At 35.9% G+C, this 19916-nt stretch overlaps 2 protein-coding genes across 2 annotated transcripts in view; one reads left to right on the top strand and one right to left on the bottom strand.

Moving 5' to 3' along the window:
• The window catches only part of LOC148948356 (putative extracellular sulfatase Sulf-1 homolog), a 327273-nt gene that overhangs the window by 182833 nt on the left and 124524 nt on the right, over nt 1-19916 (top strand). The window lies entirely within an intron of this gene.
• LOC148948357 (uncharacterized) overlaps nt 11278-19916 on the bottom strand; it is a 16652-nt gene continuing 8013 nt past the window's right edge. The window contains exons 2-3 of the mRNA XM_089094489.1: nt 15133-15350; nt 11278-11805 (exon numbers count right to left, since the gene is read on the bottom strand). Of these exons, the coding sequence (XP_088950615.1) occupies nt 11278-11805; nt 15133-15350 (746 nt within the window). The remainder of the gene's footprint in view (nt 11806-15132; nt 15351-19916) is intronic.

Raw genomic sequence — 19916 nt, 5'->3', positions numbered from 1 at the left:
AAAACGATAATCTTTGCAGAAAGATGTATGATCTTGGATGTAAGATATTAGTGCTAAAAAACGGGCCTATACTAGAAACAAACAATGAAAAAAAAAATGTATGTGTCGAGGGGGTATTTTCCGGGAGGGGGGGGGGGGGTATTTTCTGATGGTATTTTCAGCGGGGGTACTTTCCGTGGAGGGTATTTTTCGCGGGGGTACTTTCCGTGGTGTATTTTTCGCGGACGTATTTTCAGCGGGAGAGTACTTTCCGGTTTTTTCCGGGGGGTAAACACCTAAAACCTAAATCTTAGAATCAGCATGAAAAACCAATAATGTGTCAATTGTAGTCAAAATTCCTTTTTAATTTAAGCTTAAATTTGCTTGTTTAATTTAGTTCTTGTTTGTTTTAAATTTTAATTTTGCCCCATATTTATAGGTTGAATTTTTTTCTTTTAATTCACATATCTAGAAACCACAAACAATATTTGTTTTTAAATACTGCTAAGTAATTGCTCAGACTAGTGGCTGAATGAAAAGCTACTGCTGGTATTTACAGTTCACACGTGCTGATTATTTTTTTTTTTTTTTTACAATTTTGAATTTTTGGCTGCAACAGAAGTAGTAATTGTTTTAAGCTCTGGTTTACAAACCTATACTATGGCTCTAAAACCTACTCTGTAAAAGGCTTGATTTACTACGCAGATCCAAGCCCTATTTGAGCCTGAAACCGAAGCTAAAAAAATTTTGACTCCCGAATCTTCGCAGCGAAATTCCGTTTTGTTTTTTCCCCCAAAATTCCCCGAATCTTGAAGACTTGTGCCCGAAAACTCCCTGAGTTTTTAAGGCATGTCCCCGAATTTTAAGATTCGAGAGTGGAAGCCCTGCTTGATACACAGAAAAATGTTTTTGCGACCTTTGGACGCCGGAAGTGAAGTGTCTGTTTACAAAAAAAGGAAAATAGGTGACTGCTTGTCTGTCTCTCATCTCGACTATGCTGAACAGATCAGGGTGAAATAAAATATTATTAGATTAAAGAATACAAACATAGATACAAAAATACCGAATTGTACCACATTATACCATAATTTTGTAAAATGTACCATATTTTGTGGGATTGTACTAAATTGTACCAGTAGAGGTGAAATGTACCAAAATGGTTCAATTGTACCACGTTTGGCATCACTGTTAAGCTCTAGACAAAGGGTGTGTTCGATTGAACAAAAAAAGTTACCAGGCTTTTGCAAATAGAACGGAAAATTTGGCAGAAAATTTGAAGTTGCTATAGTATGAGCCGTACACAAAAATTAAGGAACAGACAATCAGGTTCAGGGAGGTGAAGCCTGAAAAGGTCAAAGCAATGAAGAAGGCTGAAATCAATTAGGCTAACAAGAAATCAATCATTTTGTGAGAATTTTACATTTCTTTTTCCTTTTACAAGACGAAAAGTAAACTCCAGGATTAAAAATACAGCCTGTGAGTAAGTGCTTTTAATAGAGCTGCATTATTCAATCTGGGAAACCCTAAATGAGCCATCATATTTCCCAAACTTTTTACCATAGAGCCATCGAGTTCAATTCCTTGCCAGAAATTCTTTGTAGATGTCTAATAACGAAGAAATCTTAATAGTAGCTTCGTAGTCAACTTTTTAGTTAACGAAGAATCCGTTCGTTAAATAAAACATTCAAAGTTAACTAGGAATTACAAAAAAAAACGGCCAAATCTGCTTATTAGTTAACTAATAAGGTAAATCGAACAAGCCATGTGGGATTCAAGCAGTCAAGCTGCATCTACGTTCAGTCTTTTCTGTAAAACTGGGATGGACATTTAGGGACTGGCAGCAGTCTACATTATATGTAATCGGAATAAAATTAGAAGGCAGTAGAAGGTCAAAATGCGTTTTATTTTATTATGGTAGTCCCTCAAATACTGCAACCGGACTTACATTCCAACAGCATGTATTTTGGGAACAACAAATTTTGCCTTGATAATTCTCTTGCTATGGCTAAATGAGTTTGAGCTTTATATCCTATTTTGTACAGGTAATCAAGCTTATCTTTCCTAACTTCATTAGCGAGGAAATATCAGTGTTTGAATGCTCCTGAGTTTCTTTCTTTTTAGTATATTTTGGTAAAAACCATGGCCTCCTTTTCAAATTTATTGCTTGATAAAACTCCCAGAAAATGGAACAACCCGCCGTCACTGTTGATTTCCCGGTGTGCCGGTCGATTTGTTGGCACCTTTTCATGCCACGTACGAAAAAATATATAAGGCAATAGAGGCGGTTTATCCAGTTTTTCAGAGAACGCCAGATGCAGACACATTATCTACTATTCACACAGAACACGGATCTACGGAAAACCGGTGCGGATTGCGTTTTGCAGAGGAACGCATGCGCCTCTTGCCGCTCATCCTTGCGGTTTGCTGCAAGACGCCTGTGTTGAAAAAATCCAATGCATGCGGTTAAAACGTTTGCAGATTGTGGAAGAAAAGAACAGCAAATTTGAAAGGCAAATTCCAGCTTTTAAATTTCATAAAATATCAAGCATAAAACATCTTATTTAATTCAAAAGGCTCGGGAGGAAATCTCTCGAGAGACGAATATGCCAGATAGGTTGTGCTGAACAATATACTGTACAGTTTTAAGAGCAAACTATCCACCAAAGTGTGACCAAAGTTCACAATCCACTAAAAGGAATGGGGGAGATATCAGTTTTACTATTCAGTGTTCTCACCATTTTTTTTTTTTTTTACAAATGCACATTTTGATTTATTAATTTTACTCTAATAGCCCAGTATAGGTTATGTAGATCTAGACTGTGAATTGTAGCTGGGCCACAGTCATGAGGGAGATGCAATATCCTATGTCAGCGATCATGTAGGGAAATTTGTTTAAAAAATTGAATTTATTGACTCAGATGCAGAACAAGTGACCAACTGCAAAGATCCTGGTAAATTTGGTATATATAACCATAATGAGATAGCTAAGAAATACAACTTTGGATGTGAACAGAGTCTCCGGTTTCACCGCTGTGGTTCAGAAAACGCACCGCATTGCGTTTTCCGTAACGCACATGTCAGTGTGAACAGTAAGCTACAAAGGAGCTCCGGATTCGCAAAATTTTACATGGTGAAAGACAAAAGTTTTGGACGTTTTATATACATTATTTTCAAACTATTTAATTGAAGTTTTCCTATCTCATACTCTGAATTCCTACATGCTGAGATTTGTCGAATAGCACAATTCGAACAACAGAAAAAACCCCCACAAAAATACATGAAAATCACAGGCATAAAAAAAAAAAAATACCCTTACCTTATGTTAAAAAAGACGAGATGTTGAATTTCTATTGTTACTAAGTAGAAAGAAAAATAGGTAATTTATATATTAAGGCAAAAATCAATTACGCGATTAGATAAACCAACAGCGGATACCGGTCATTTCCTTTTCAGGGAGTTTTATCAAGCAATAAATTTGAAAAAGAAGGCAAGAGGTTCATCAAAACACATTAAAAGCAACTCAGAAGTGGTCAGATACAGAGACTTCCCCGCTAATTGAAATTAGAAAGGATAAATTCTATGATTTACAGAAAATAGGTTATAAAGGTCCAACTAATATAGCCATGGCAAAGGAATTATCAAGGTAAAATCCTTTATTCCTAAAAATAAGAATCATGTTGATATTTAAGTCAGGGTACAGCATTTACAAGACTATTATCATAGGCAACGCACTAGCGCTGCCTAAGTAAAGAACGATGTTGGCACAATGTGTTTTTTTTTAGCAAGGCACTTCGTATCGAAGGAGTTGTCGTAGAAACTTCGAAAAAGGCTCATTCGATTAGAAATTGGAGTGGCTAGTGCCCTTTCTAATAGTCGAAAGTGATTGGAGGGTAACTAGCCCCCCCCCCCTCCACGAACATCATTTCCCCAAACACATCTAATTAAAATATTGAGATAGCCATTTTGTTCAACGTAGTTGATTTGCCGATAGAAAATATCTTTTTGAGGAGGACACTCTCCCAAAACCCTCGGGGCAAGGGTTGTAAGTTATGCCCTGGGGGCATATAAGGTTTTTATAGAAGGCGTTGTCGTAGAAACCTCAAAAAAGGCTCATTCGATTGGAAATTCGAAGGGCTAGTACCCTTTTCAAAAGTCAAAAGTAATTGGAGGGCAACTAGCCCCCCTCCACTCCCATCATTCCCCCAAACACATCCAATCAAAATTTTGAGACAGCTATTTTGTTCAGCGTAGTTGATTTCCAGATAGAAAATGTTTTTGTGGAGGAAACCCCCCACAACCCTCAGGGCAAGGGTTGTAAGTTATGCCCTGGGGACATATAAGGTTTTTATAGAAGCCGTTGTCGTAGAAACTTCAAAAAAGCCTCATTCGATTGGAAATTCAAAGGGCTAGTGCCCTTTTTAATATCTGAAAGTGATTGGAGGGTAACTAGCCCCCCTCTCACGCCCACCTTTTCCCCAAACACATCCAATCAAAATTTTGAGATAACAATTTTATTCAACGTAGTTTTAAGTTCTGGAAAGTCGGTCTTTGAGGATGAGAACCCCCTCACAGCCCTCAGGACAAGGCTTATAAGTTATGCCCTGGGGGCATATAAAGTTTTTTTTAGAACGCATTGTCCTAGAAACTTCAAAAAGGAATCATTCGATTAGAAATTGAAATTGATAGTGCTCTTTTTATTAGTCGAAAGTGATTGAAAGTCAAATACCGCCGCGTTCAAGCCCACCATTTTCTCAAACAGATCCAATAAAAATTTTAAGAGATCCGTTTTTTTCCGCGGGGTTAAAATCTGGGATAATATTCCTTTGAGCAGGATACTCCCCCCCACAGTTTCCAGGGCAAGGGTTATAAGTTATGACCTGGGAGCATATAAGTTTTTAGTGAAATCTTTTTCGTAGAAATATGCCATTTTGTTCCTGAAATAGCCTGAGGTAGCCATTTTGTTTCACGCAGTTTAAAGTTCAGGAAATTATACCTTTGAGCAGAACACTCCCCCCAGTCTTCAGAGCAAGGGTTATAAGTTATGCCCTGGGGGCATATAGGTTTTTATTGAAATCTTTGTCGTAGAAACTTGAAAAAGGGCTTATTCGATTGAAAATTCAAAGGTCTAGTGCCCTTTTTAATAATCGAAAGTGATTTGAGGGCAACTAGCCCCCTTCTCTCGCCCACCTTTTCCTCAAACACATCCAATCAAAATTTTTAGATAGCCATTTTGTTCAGTGTTGTGGTTTTACAGATAAAATTTATGTTTTTGAGGAGGACACTCCCCCGAAGCCCTCGGGGCAAGGATTGCAAGTTATGCCTTGGGGGCATAGAAGGTTTTTACTGAACGTGTTGTCCTAGAAACTTCAAAACTAGCTCATTCGATTGGGGATTAAAATGGCTAGATCCCTTTTTCATAGTCGAAAGTGATTGGAAAGCAACTATCGCCCCTTTAATGTTCAACGTTTCCCCAAACCTATCCAATAAAAATTTTTAGATAGCCATTTTGTTCCACGAAGTTTAAAGTTCAGGAAATTTTACCTTTGGGCAGGACACTCCCCCCACAGTCTTCAGGGCCAGCGTTATTAGTTATGACATGGGGGCATATAAGGTTTGTTTTGAATTGTTAATTGTAGAAACTTGAAAAAGGGCTAATTCAAATGGAAATTGAAGGGGCTAGTGCACTTTTTAATAGCCGAAAGTGATTTGAGCCCACCTAAATCCCCTCTCATGCCAACCATATCTCCGAACACATCCAATCAAAACTTTTAGACAACCATTTTATTCAACGCAGTTTAAAGTTTTGCACATTCGGTCCTTCGGGATGACAACCCCTCCCCCCACAACCCCCAGGGTGAGGACTGTGAGCTGTGTCCTGTTAGTGGGTAAGGCTTTTATTGAACGAGATGTAGCTAAAACATCAAAAAGGGCTTATTCCTCGGAAAATTGAAAGAGCTAGTGCCCTTTTAATAGTCGATAGTGATTCAAATGAAGCAAACCCCCCTCTCACGCCCACCATTTCCCCAAACACATCAAATCAAAATTTTGAGATATCCATTTTGTTCAACGTAGTCGAAAGTTCTAGAATTTAGGTCATTTAGGATGATAACCCCATCAGAGCTTTCAGTGCAAGGGTTGTAAGGTATGCCCTGGGGGTATATAAGGTTTATATAGAAAGTTGTTTTAAAAATTTCAAAAAGGGCTCAACTGTTTGAAAATTGAAATTATCCTTTCTGGTTTACACTTTTGAGTGGAGAACAACCGGCGCTCCTCTCGCAACCACCATTTCTAAAAATATATTTAGTCGCAGTATAAAGACAGTCATAACGCACGATATAATTTAACGTGCTAGACAAGACGTATTTGTGAATGGCGAACCTCCCAGAGCTCTAAGGGCAATGGTTGTAAGTTAGTCCCTGGGGGCATATAAGGTTTTTAATGATAGAGTTGTCGTAAAAACTTCAAAAGGGGCTCAATCAATTGAAAATTGAGAGGGCTAGTACCCCTTTTAATAGTTGAAAGTGATTGGAGGGTGACTAATCCCTCTCTCACCCCCACAATTCACCCAAACCCATCCAATTAAAATTTTCAGATAGCCATTTAGTTCATCATAGTAGAAAGTTCCGGAAATTAGGTCTGTGAGGATGACAACCCCCCCCCTAGCCCTCAGGGCGAGGGTTGTAAGTTACCCCCTGGGGGCATATAAGGTTTTTATTGAAAGTGTTGTCGTAGAAACTTCAAAAGGGCTCATTTGATTGGAAATTGAAAGGGTCAGTACCTTTTTTTAATAGTTGAAAGTGATTGGAGAAAGACTAACGCCCCTCTCACGCCCACCATTTTCCCAGACACCACCAATCAAAATTTTGAGATAGCCATTTTGTGTAACGTTGTAGAAAGTTCTAGAAATTAGGCTTTAGAGGATGACAACCACCCTCACAGCCCTTAGGGTAAGAGTTGTAATTTATGCCCTGGGGGCATATAAGGTGTTTATATGAATTGTTGTCGTAGAAACTGAAAAAGGGCTCATTCGATTGGAAATCGAAAGGCCTAGTGCCCTTTTTAATAGTCGAAAGTGATTGGAAGGCTTGACATTTTTATAGTAAAGATCGATGTGGGTATAATGTATTATTTTTGTTGTTAAGACCAGGGCACTTTGTATCGAAGGAGTTGTCGTAGGAACTTCGAAAAGGGCTCATTCGATTGAAAATAGAAAGGGCTGATGCCCTTTTTAATAGGAAAAGTGATTAGAGCAAAACCTATCTTCCTCCTACATCCACCCCCCCATTCGACTTTATGCTTAGAGCCAATTCTTGGCCATAGGGTTGAACCAACACGTCCTGTAAAATTACTTATTCCCAATAAGATATCACAACAGTTTCCAAAGTATAACTAAGTTTATGATGGTCCATCTTTCGGGGCTACATTTGCTCTTAAAATTTTAGCAAATGAAAATAACGTAAGTGTACCTAAGTTATCAAAGAAAGTAAACAGATTTTTTTGCGAATGGTATCAAGTTTTCCATTTCAGGTCAACTAGAGGAGGTATGAAACTAAATTAAACACTACTATTTGTGTCCAGATTTTAAAGAGAGTGTATGTTTTTAAAAATTGCTGAAAATTTTTCTCAAGCATACAAATAGCAGGCCAAACTATAAATTCTTAAACAAACGAAAAGATTTAAAGTATTATTTTCTTTTTCTCTGAAAAGACTATGTCAATATAAAACAAACAGAAATTAGTTAAAAAAAACTTTTTCCATAAGAAAAATCTTTCAAAGAAATGTAAACAATTCTTTATAGCAAAAAATGAACCAAAATAAGATCAAATAATTTACCAAGTATGAAATTACCACAAATCAGAATCGATAAATAAATGAAACCCAAAACGAACAGAAATTACAATAAATAACCGAGTCAAACTCAAAACAAGCAGAAATTAACAAAAGTTGGGCTCAAAACCCCTATGCCTTTCCAAGATCAGAACATAATTGGCACTTTACTGAAAAAAATACAAATGACTATGCAGTGTCAGTTTAATAAATATATATTGATATTTAGTAATCAAAATGTTAATATTATTTGATTTATTAAAATTATAAAAGTAAAAAGATTTATTCTTTTTCAGTAAAGTGCAAATTGTGTTATGGCCTTGGGAAGGCATAGAGGTTTTGAGCCCAACTTATGCTAATTTCTACTCGTTTTGAGTTTGAATTGGTTATTTGTTGTAATTTCTGTTCGTTTTGGGTTTCATTTATTTATTGATGCTGATTTGTGGTAGTTTCATGCTTGGTAGATTATTTGATTTTATTTTTGCTCATTTTTTGTTTAATGGAGTTCTTTACTTTTCTTTGAGAAACTTATTTTGTGGAAAAAGTTTTTTTTTAATTAATAACAAGATAAAGCCCAGAAGAAATTACTCAGGAGGGAGAAGTCAATACGTTACAGATTGGAAGCTCTATGGGGTTTTTGTTTATTGAACCATATGTTCTTTATCACCCTGAACGTACGTTTGTGGATCCCTCGACCGCTTTGGTTAATATGGCTATCATGAAATTTTGATCAGATGCCGGTTGAGCAATAAAGGTTGTCCAGGCAAAGAGGGTGTTGTATGACACCATGTTAACCTATGGTCAGGATCGGTGCCTTTTAAAAAGCACTAGAAATTATTTTATTTTGCGATCGAATGAGCCCTTTTCCTAGCCTTTTTCATGATGACAAAAAACGGGGGATATATTGCTCTTTAATCAGTCAACACTATTGCGCTGACACCTTGCGTTGCAGATATAGACAGGACCTTTCCAACATTCACACGACGATACAACCCCAATGGGAAGATGTTTTCGCGGCAGCGCACATACGGAACGACTGGCGGCTCTTCGTGGATGCCCAGGGTGTCTCTGGTGGCACAGGAGGATCTAAGGTCTAAGGTAGGGTATTGCGCTGACAATGACACGGCCTTTGCGAAAAATGAATTTGACGTCCCAGCTGCGTAATTAATTAGGTTAGCTTAAGTTGGCATAAGGCCGATTCAGAAGTTAATGTAAGATGTGTATTCTAGTCCAACCTTTTTTTTTATATCCAGTTCCCTGTATGTGCGAACATACTATATGTCAAGTTGATGGATACCAGTACACCAAATATGTTGATAATAGAAATGAGAAACAGATCTTAAAAAGAAATTTTTCTACAATTATGTTCTCATAAATTTTTCAAATCAAGCAGATTTAAGAAATATTAAACTTTCTTTTTCTTATGCCCGAACCACATCATAGTCGCATTTGTCGATAAAAAAGAAGCCAAATTTCATGAATGACATGTTATTTTTCTTGATTTTAGTGTCATACTTTTATTTAAAAAGCAGAAAATTAAAATTGCAAGAAATTAGTTTAACGAGTTTGCACCAACACTAATTTGTATCACACTATTCTCTACTAATACTACGTCTTCTTAACTTCTGTCAGATTCCTGTCACAGGTAGAAAAACCACTGTTCTAAGTTTCCATACTTTCTTGTTTTATAAAAAGTAGGCCTTAAACCTTGACTCTGATTGGTCAGTCAAGAAATTTATGCTTGAAAGTTGATCAATGTTCAACTCGAGAAATTACGAATGGTGAACATAATTGGCGCTGTAGTCGTGCGTAATTTTGATCTTATCGACAGATGTGACTATGATGCGGCGATGTGGCTCAGGTATTAATGGTTTAAAGATCTGACTTGGCTGAATTCTGATGATTTTTAAAGAATGCCGAGATGATTAAAAACAGATTTTAAGAATTACACTAAGAATATTTTATTTGATTCATATAAAACATGAAATTTTAAAGCACTGTTTGCAAAAAATCGGGGAAAACACTGCTCAAATTACAAAAGTAAAAATCTTTTTCATTTTGGATTGGCCAGACTAACTTGGCTGTTTCGAAGAAAGTCGATTATTCGCATAAAAAAGAGAGGTAATTAATTAAATGTAGTCCAAGACAATGCAAAGCTGAATCTCATCGAATAGTTTCTTGATAAAACTATAGATTAACGTCATATCGAGGCAAAAATATAGTTTGACTTTCAAGATATAACAAAAACTTGGCTTCTTCGTTTTCCAGAAAAAGTTCTGCCCAAGCGGTTTCCTTCTTTCTAGAGGAAGAAGTATCCAAAATTAAAAAAAGGGGGAAAGTTTAAAAGATAATTCGTGGGTTCTTCTATCCTTTTTTATTGGAAGGATGGAACAAATTTTTCCAAAATTAAAATGTTTTTTTTTGGTGTCAATGGTTTTTGATTTTGCAGGAGGTAGAATTCAGGTTTAAAAAACGAGACAAAAAAAAAAAAAAAAAAAAAAAAAAAAAAAAACTTTTGGGTTCTTCAAAACAGCATTTCCCCGAAAAATTTTAATCACAAGTTCCCTTATTTTAGCCAATCAAATTCTGAGCCAAGAAGAGTATTTTTAAGCCAAGAGTAAATTGAGCCTAGAACTGTACAAATTTTTGTGTTTCAACCAAAGCTAGACGTCGTATCTGTTTGTGCTTTTTAACAAACGGCAATTACCTTAGATATGTGAAAATTATCAGACACGAACTTAAGGCTTCATACACACCATTTACTAATCACATTAGCCACAAAGGATACTCAAAGCCAGCATTTTTGTTGTGCCATTACGATATATAGTAACTTTGAAATATTTTCTTTAGTAGTGGAGCTTTATGTTATCTATTAAATTATCAAAGCGAAATTCCGTACCTCTTATAGATTTTTGGGAAATCATACGGAAACCGGATCACAAAACACTGACTTCCGATCTTTTTCTTCTATATTTCCAGCCTTGATAGGTAATATTTTGATAACTAAACATAAAATATTGTAAAAAATAGAGGAGAAATAGTGCATATAAAATGGTTTTAAATGAGACAACAATCTCATGCCTATTCATGAAGACACAAAAGTATAAGATTAGGCACAAACCGCGAAAGCCAGGCCAATATCTGGGGTAAATACAATTGAAGACCCAAATAAAGTCACAAAAAACAACTTCGGCTGAAAGTGACAAAAATTACTAAACTAAAAATACGAAAAGACTATATATATACTATACATGGACGGATTTACTGCTTGAAGTGTCACTATCGTTCATTTCAGCAACAATTTCCACAAGTAATTCATTCAGTAAATCATCCGCTAGCTGATTTTGAACTTTTGTCAAAGCGTGCGACAAGTCATTCCACTCATCTCCTTCACTCTGCAATTCTCTAACTAGGATTTCATCCACTTTATCACGTGTCTTTAGAGACCATCTTACAGCCCTGCTTTCTTTTTCACACTTTTTGAACCAACCCTAATTCAGAGAAAACCACACGTTCAGCCTCCTTTAGCATAGCACTATTGTCTGTTAATAAATACTTGTAGTAACTGTATTTAGGGTGATATTCTGCTGGGTTTCTTATTTCATAAATCGCTTCATCAACAAGATGACAAAGGAATTCAGCATAACTATTTCGGCTAATTAGTTCGTCCTCAGTGAGAAATTCATCATTGATTTCAAATAAGCACTGCATAATTTCAATTCCAGTATTTTCACTCACATTGTTCTCCATTAGACGAGCACAATACATTTTTACAAATGATTGAACATCTTCAAGGCTATTGGGAATAATTTCGGAAGTGCATGAAAACGTAAGATTAGTGGCTTTCAAAGGTGGTGTATAGGGTGGCGGGGGTTTGTTAGGTATTTCTCGATAAAAAAATCCGTTCAAACGATAAACAGACGGCGAACATGAATTGTCGGTTGCTTCGCTGGGTACTGTTGGTCTTGTGGTTTCTGAGAGTCCCTGAAGCTGTTGAATCTACAAAGAATATATATATACATACACACACACACACACACATATATATATATCCAAATTATAAATAGTGGCACACGCTTATGAGACCAAAGCCCCTCCTAGAACCTACGAAAAATGATACATATTTTAGATTTCAATAGTTTGGTTAACTTGAAAGATCTAGATAGCTATTTGATACAAAAGGAACACTGAAAAATGTAAGGTTAATAACTTTAAAAGAAGGTGCATAAGATGGTGGTGGTTTATTAGGAATCTTTCAAATCTTTTCAAATGATAAAAATCCGAAATAAAACAAGAAACTTGAAAAAAAAAAGATCAAGCGGCCAGCAGACAGCGAGCTTGAATTGCCGCTTGCTTCGCAGGGTAGAATCAATCTCATATGCTCTGAGGGTCCCTGATGCGATTGAATTTAAATATTGAATAAGTAGTTTTACACAATTTAGTTTTCTTTTCATGTTTTGTCGGATTGAAGTATACTTACTTGCTTTAAAAAAAGTCAATAAAAAAAACTTCGCTACTGTTCTGGGTCACGAAATATGTTGCTGTGTATCCGTTTGGTTGTTTGTGTTTCATTTGATACATGATTTCACTACCCTAATTTTTATCTCTTGGAATAACTTAAAAATTACTACTTTTTTTCCATTTTTATTGTTACTATTTTTTCAGTATACCCTAAAAAGCTTAGATTTTGGGGTTCTGATAATTATTTTTTTGTGTTTTGATTTACAATAAATTATCGAACTACTACCGCAATTACAGGAAAAAACAACAACATATATCTCAAATTGCAAATACAGGCACGAACTTAAGGGATCAAAGCCCCGTCGAGCACCAAAGAAAAAAGAAAAACAATGAATATTTTACAATTCGACAGCTCGGTTATTACCATTAAAAGTCGACTTCGGCACAGAAAGGTGCTTAAAGGCCATATGTTCGCTTTTTAAATAGTTTTGCGAAAATTATAAATTTCATTTCCTTTTGAGAATGACCTAGCAATGAAGAATGTAGTTCTTATTAGGACTTTGTCGAACAAGAATCTCAGAATGTATTAAGAGCTTCAAGGACTAGGTGCCAGAATACACTAAGAAATTCCATCCTTGCTCCAAGACTAGAATACACAGGCACAAAGCCGAATGTTTCAAGCTGGGTTCAGCAGAGGTTTTTATAAGGGGCAGTGGGTCTAAAAATAAAAAAAGGCCCTAAATAGGTTAGGCGCAAAATCTCTATTTTGCGATTTCCAGCAGGTTTTCCACCAAAATATTGGACGATGTTAAGCCCTCAGAAAATCTTCGGCGGTGAAGTTAGCCCCTCCCCCTCCGTTTCTAGTGCTTACAATCACTGCAAAGGGTATGACCTAAATGTGAAAAGATTTTTTAAAACAGGAGTAGCGGCTTCCAGTAATTCTGAGAGAAAATATTCTTTGTAATGTTTTAAAGTCGATTTTTTTTTATTTTGCATAAAGTGAAATTTCTCTAAAAAGTACTTAAAAGGGATTAGACGAAAAATAGCAGCCCCTTTGTCAAGTATTAGCAGATATATACCATACGCATTATTTTATATGACTGAAGCCTGCTTTAAACAGACACGAATGTCATCTAACAGTGGTAATTTTTGCTACCTATGCTTTCAGAATTGACCATACTCTAGTTCAGCATTATCATGCGGATTAAATCCTAATAATCCCTCTTTTCCTCACCATCATCAATGGTTGCGCAACCTTAACAATCAAATAATGTCAGCGGAAATTTACATATAAACAATCAAAATTTATTTTAGAAGAGTGAATTTTCCTTCACAGTAGCTGCTGTAAATTTCAAGATTCAATTACAAGTATTTCGCAATTTCTGATGATGGTGACGAAATGAGGGAACTTGTATTCAAATTAATTTACTAATAACATTGAGTTTCAGCTTTACCGATTGCGTTTTAAGCTTTTAAAACTTCTAAGCTTTTAAACCCAATTAAGCCAGTATTTGTATAAGCATCTTCTATCTCTGATAATAACCATTTTAAAAGGACAAACTTAATTCTAATAAGATCCCTACTAAAGGGCAAAAAGACCCTTCAGTTTCCCTATGTTCCAAGCACAAAAGTAAAAAAGTAAATCTGAACGAGATTTAGGAACTCAAAAAGCAGGAAGCTAAGAATAAAGACAACAAATTAAAAACTGAATAAAAATGAATCTTTAGATTTAACATGTGTGCAATAGCCATTTTAGGTAGAATACAGATACCTTATAATATTATAAACCGCGAAAACACCATCTTACGCTATTTTCATGCATATTTTCACTTTGAGCATAAAGTATCTTAAAATACCTAGTAAACATAAATAAAACACTGTCCCACCCCTGGACCCCCTATTAAATCAATTCATACCCGAAAAGCCCGACTGTCTAATGTTTTTTCTTGGGAGAGGGGGGGGGGTCAAAATTATTAATAGCATGCAGTATCACCAGCTCGTCAGTGTTGTCACGTTGATATATGAAAATAAATAAACAAAAGTAACTAGTTAAATGTGACAAGCCTTTTGGTCCGTAAACAGCCAAACATTAACAATCTGTTGATTCCCAAAGACAACTACACCTTCAAAGGAAATTACCATCTCATGGTTCATTTATACATTGCGGAAATCCATGCAGAATTTCGTCTGTATCTTTTTGAACCATGGCCCAGAAAACGCTACGTTTTAAGGCAAAATTTTTAAATAAATGGATCAGCATGACCCTCCTCTGAAATCTGTTGAGCAATAGAGAGGCGAATGACATCATTTTCCTTGGTTTTCTCATGGCCTGGGTGAGTAGTATCATACAAGCTGGTGTAGCCTTGAACCAATGTTATAAAATCATGAAGTGTTTGATGATCCATAGTCATGGTTTTATTCATTTAAAAATCTTGCTAAGAATCCGTCCTGATTTGACCAAATCGTTGCGAAAAGCTAGAATTTTGGAAGCATGAAAACGGACAAAATCTGCGCACAGAGCGGACGGAATTCCGCAATGTGTAAATATACCATTACGCTGTTTCGTGCAATATGTTTTTAGCTTATTTTTCTCCCTCGTTTCTTTTTTCAAACTTGGCGACCAATGCTACCAAAAGACTGGATAAATACGTATACATGTCTTTTTTCGTTAAAAAATCGCATTCCTGATTTTTTCTAATTTCGTAAGATATATCGCTGCGTAAGTTTACACTTAACCAATTCAAAAAATTAAATATTTTTGGCACTTTTAAAGAATTAGAATTTGAGAATCGCACAGACTGCTCATGAAAATTAGACCAATAAATATTCTTACAAAAATGAACTAAATAAAATCCTATGTGATACCTCTAAGTCAATTTTGTGTTGTCTTTTTTGTATAGCAGCCGCTTCTTCTTCCGCTGAAGCTATTGGCGATTGTAGCAGATCGTCATCCATCCATTGCGACTCAAAATCAAAGTCTCGGTTTAAGTTTTCAAGTTTGCTGAGCTTCGATATTAGTTCCTTAGAGTCTAGAAACTGAACTTCTTCTTTCTGTGGGTTATACTCGCCATGGTCAGGAGAGCCTTGGAAAATAAAACATTAAAGTAATAGAACAAACCGAAGAGAAAAAGAAAGATTAATTTCTGGTGAAAAATGTATTATAATTAATTAGTTTTCCTGTGCGATGCATTTACGTGAGCCTACTGCATTATTCTGTAAGAACATGTCCGAAAGGTAGACTTCGGGAGAGATAAATAGCCCCGTCGTTTAAAAGTCTGATCGGTCCCTTCGTGTGCGAGGAACCAGAAAAACGGACAAAAAGTTAAATTCCACATGATTGGGTCTCCTGTATTAAATTTTTAGCAAGAAAAAACAAATTTTTTGTTGAGCTACAGGAATTTTAAAAGTAATCCCTCTGTTTCTTTACAAACGATCACTATCACATTATATACCTCTAAAGCAAAAACTAAAAGATTATCTAATATACAAATAACTTCCCCTAGGGCAGGCAAGCTCAACTCAAAATAGAATGAGAGCCAAATTATTGCCACTGAGGGCATAAAAAATAAATATCTACTCAGCATTGCTTTCTCACAAATCTTACTAATGGGTATAATTTTACCCGCATGCATTGAATAAGCTTATTTTTCAAGTAAATGGGAATGACTTTTAACGGTAACCACAGGCAGGGCCGTCAAGTATGGGGGGGGGGGCAAATTTTTTTGGTCACTCGGTAAAAAAAAATTGGTAAAATTGTGGCGATTTTACTTCGCGCCACGATTTTTCCGACGCCGCTAAAATTCTTTGTTCGGTAAACACAGCAGTTTTACCGACTCCTACCGTGATTTTACAGATGGTGCCACAATTTTCCATTTGGTTAAATAAACAGCATTAAAATAGTGACTTGATATGCACCAAAATCTGAATCGCGGTTGGTAAATGCAGCGGTTTTACCGACTCGTGCAGTGATTTTACGTATTGTATTCGAAAACATTATATTAATTACTGACAAAAAACAGTCGGTTAAAATGACCAGCCAGTCGCTAAAATCTCTTTCTCCCCCCCCCCCCCCAACATTTTGGCTAGTAACCACCGTGACCACAGGATACAGTCTATACTTCGTAATATATTTCAAATTGTCTCTCAATATTATTGAGCAACAATAGAGGCAATAAAAACTTTAGTGAAATGCCTTCTAAGCACCAAAAGGAAGGATTCATCCTGAACTTACGACGGAGTGTATCTTTGATCAACAAATAAAGATAAAATTTTCTCAGAGGGTGACAACTTTATTCCCATATAACTTCGGTCGAAGAACAAGAAGATGGGCGCAATGAGAAATAAAAACCCTTTAGCTATTATCATATATATATATATATAAAAAAAAATCATGTTTATCCCAAGATCCCTCTAAATATCAATTATAATATCAAAAAGTGCATACTTACGCACATATTTCAACATCGGGCACTATAACCCACAATCTTCTTCTGGCTAGCACACCGGATCTTTTAAGTAGTCACCAGTTGACCAAGAGAACCATTAGCTAAGGGGGAGGGGGGGGGGTAACAAGACTGCTTTTAATTTTCAAAACATTGGTGGACACAGTAGCAGTGGGATTCAGAAAAAGCGTTTACTCTTAATACAAGAATTCAATTTGACATAAACTTCTGACTCATGAACAAGCTTGCGCCTTCAGCCCTCATACGCCTATTACCATGACGTAGCACCTCCATGTTTTTTTTATATGAATTTTATAGTTTTACCAGCCATGGCCAGGGAACTTTGGAAAAAAAAAAAAAAAAAAAAAAAAAAAAAAAAAAAAAAAAAAAAAAAACTGAACGATCCAAAGAGAACAAAATATTATTTTCCTATAATTCAGTGGTAAAAACAATGCTTCACTTTAACCAGTACCTTAGTAAAAAGGAATAGAGGGGATGTATTTTAAGACACGTATGCCACTTTTTGAGCTCACCAGCCTGCCTCACTAAATAACTCAGATTCGCTTGAAATTTGATAGGCAGGTACATACACCAGAGGAGCTCACGGAATTTGCATCGTTGATTAATGAGTTACATTCTTGTGCTAATTAGTCTTTTATTCATTTCAAAAATATCAGAAAATCTTCTGATTATGTCGACGAGCAACAGGGATTGATCCTCATCCCGAGCGGGTCAAATATCCCGTGCAATAAGTCTCTTCGAAAGGTCTGACCTGTATGCACCTTTACCATATCTATATTTATCAAAAATGGACAAATAGAAAGTGTTCTTGCCAAAAGAGATGCTGGATACAAATAATCCATTACCTCATAGTTACACACCGGTAAAGGATGGCTTCTCTACTTGATTTGGTTCGAAGACCCCTCCTCCTCTTTCCCTTGGAGATTGTTGTATAGGAATGTACCTTTTCATGTTGGAGATCCCCTCCCCCATCCAGAAAAAACTATTGGAATCCTTACCCTTTGAGGATGTTCCTCAAAGGGTAAGAGCAGTACATTTAATACATTTTCAAATACAAAATATGCAGGTTATAAAAGAGGCTGCACATGAAGAATATCGCAACAGATTATCGAACAAAAGTAGTTTCAATGACTGCTCCCTTTTCTCCATGGACATTATGGCTAAAAATGAACTAATTCTGACATCCCACAAGAAGAAATCTCGTGATACTTCCTCAAAGGGGAAACTGCAGGAACAAATATTTAGATGAATGCTCAAGGTGTTGTGATTTCTTTGCAATATCAATTCTAATTACTTACAAATGTCGTTTCGTATCGTAGAAAATAAGAATTCTGAATTCATAATCTATGTACCTTAGTCTGAAATTCAATCCATAAAAAAGCTGGAAAACTATGAAGATATGCCATGCAAACATAACTCCGATACGCTGATGAATATCAATCAGGGGAACCATCCCTATAAGTAGAACACGGGTGATTTTTCGGTCATTTGTTCCAAGTTCAATATATTCCTCTCCCTCTGTTAGTAACAATTCTGCACAAGTCCCTCGATGATGCCCTTTCTTCATCATAGTCTGATTGCTACAGAATCCGCAGGTTCGCAATGCAAACGTTGATAGTCTAAGAGTTCATCCAATCTGTCCTGACTGATAAGGTACACCTCGAACTTCATTTAGAGACCAGGCACTCTTCATCGTCACCCTCTTCCTGTCAATCTATTTAATGAGCTTCACCATTCATTAAATAAAGACATGGCTAAGGTTAAGAGCTAGGATTGCTTGGTATTCTATGTAAGGATATATTAGTATAATTGAGAGTTTACCCTTGATTTTTTAGTATTAAGTATCCAGAAGACTACCTGCCCAGAAATTATTTGAGCTCCTTCACCATAACTTGCTCTATTGGCAGCCAGCTCGGTTTGTGTATCTTTAAGTCTTGCTCTTTATTGTTGAGGTGCATGAACAGCATTCTTTTTCAGTTTAAGAAACAAAAAAATGTCTCCTTTTTTTAAGCTGCTCTATTGGCAGCTCGGTTTGTGTATCTTTAAGTCTTGCTCTTTATTGTTGAGGTGCATGAACAGCATTCTTTTTCAGTTTAAGAAACAAAAAAATGTCTCCTTTTTTTAAGCTGCTCTATTGGCAGCTCGGTTTATGTATCTTTAAGTCTTACTCTTTATTGTTGAGGAGCATGAACAGCATTCTTTTTCAGTTTAAGAAACAAAAAAATGTCTCCTTTTTTTAAGCTGCTCTATTGGCAGCTCGGTTTGTGTATCTTTAAGTCTTGCTCTTTATTGTTGAGGTGCATGAACAGCATTCTTTTTCAGTTTAAGAAACAAAAAAATGTCTCCTTTTTTTAAGCTGCTCTATTGGCAGCTCGGTTTATGTATCTTTAAGTCTTGCTCTTTATTGTTGAGGTGCATTAACAGCATTCTTTTTCAGTTTAAGAAACAAAAAAATGTCTCCTTTTTTTAAGCTGCTCTATTGGCAGCTCGGTTTATGTATCTTTAAGTCTTACTCTTTATTGTTGAGGAGCATGAACAGCATTCTTTTTCAGTTTAAGAAACAAAAAAATGTCTCCTTTTTTTAAGCTGCTCTATTGGCAGCTCGGTTTATGTATCTTTAAGTCTTACTCTTTATTGTTGAGGAGCATGAACAGCATTCTTTTTCAGTTTAAGAAACAAAAAAATGTCTCCTTTTTTTAAGCTGCTCTATTGGCAGCTCGGTTTGTGTATCTTTAAGTCTTGCTCTTTATTGTTGAGGTGCATGAACAGCATTCTTTTTCAGTTTAAGAAACAAAAAAATGTCTCCTTTTTTTAAGCTGCTCTATTGGCAGCTCGGTTTATGTATCTTTAAGTCTTACTCTTTATTGTTGAGGAGCATGAACATTCATGAGGTGCATGAACAGCATTCTTTTTCAGTTTAAGAAACAAAAAATGTCTCCTTTTTTTAAGTACGTAAGATACATAGCTACCAATGGTACTTAACAATAATGAGATTTAATTTGAATAAACTAAAATTTCGAGTTCTTTTCTGGTACTGCAGCACATTCAATAGGTTTAACAGTTAATATAAACTTGGAATTTAACATTCAAGAAGGAAATATAACCGAATTCCAGTTTACTTTCATAATCATGGTTTCTCGATATCTTATTCTTTATTTTTGTGTATGTGTGTATGAAATATTTAGG

The sequence above is a fragment of the Artemia sp. Qi Xiang Cuo genome, chromosome 9, assembly GCF_049724085.1.
Source record: "Artemia sp. Qi Xiang Cuo chromosome 9, ASM4972408v1, whole genome shotgun sequence".
Lineage (NCBI taxonomy): Eukaryota > Metazoa > Arthropoda > Branchiopoda > Anostraca > Artemiidae > Artemia > Artemia sp. Qi Xiang Cuo.
The sequence above is the reverse complement of the archived record's forward strand: the minus strand, read 5'-3'. Positions and strand labels throughout refer to the sequence as shown.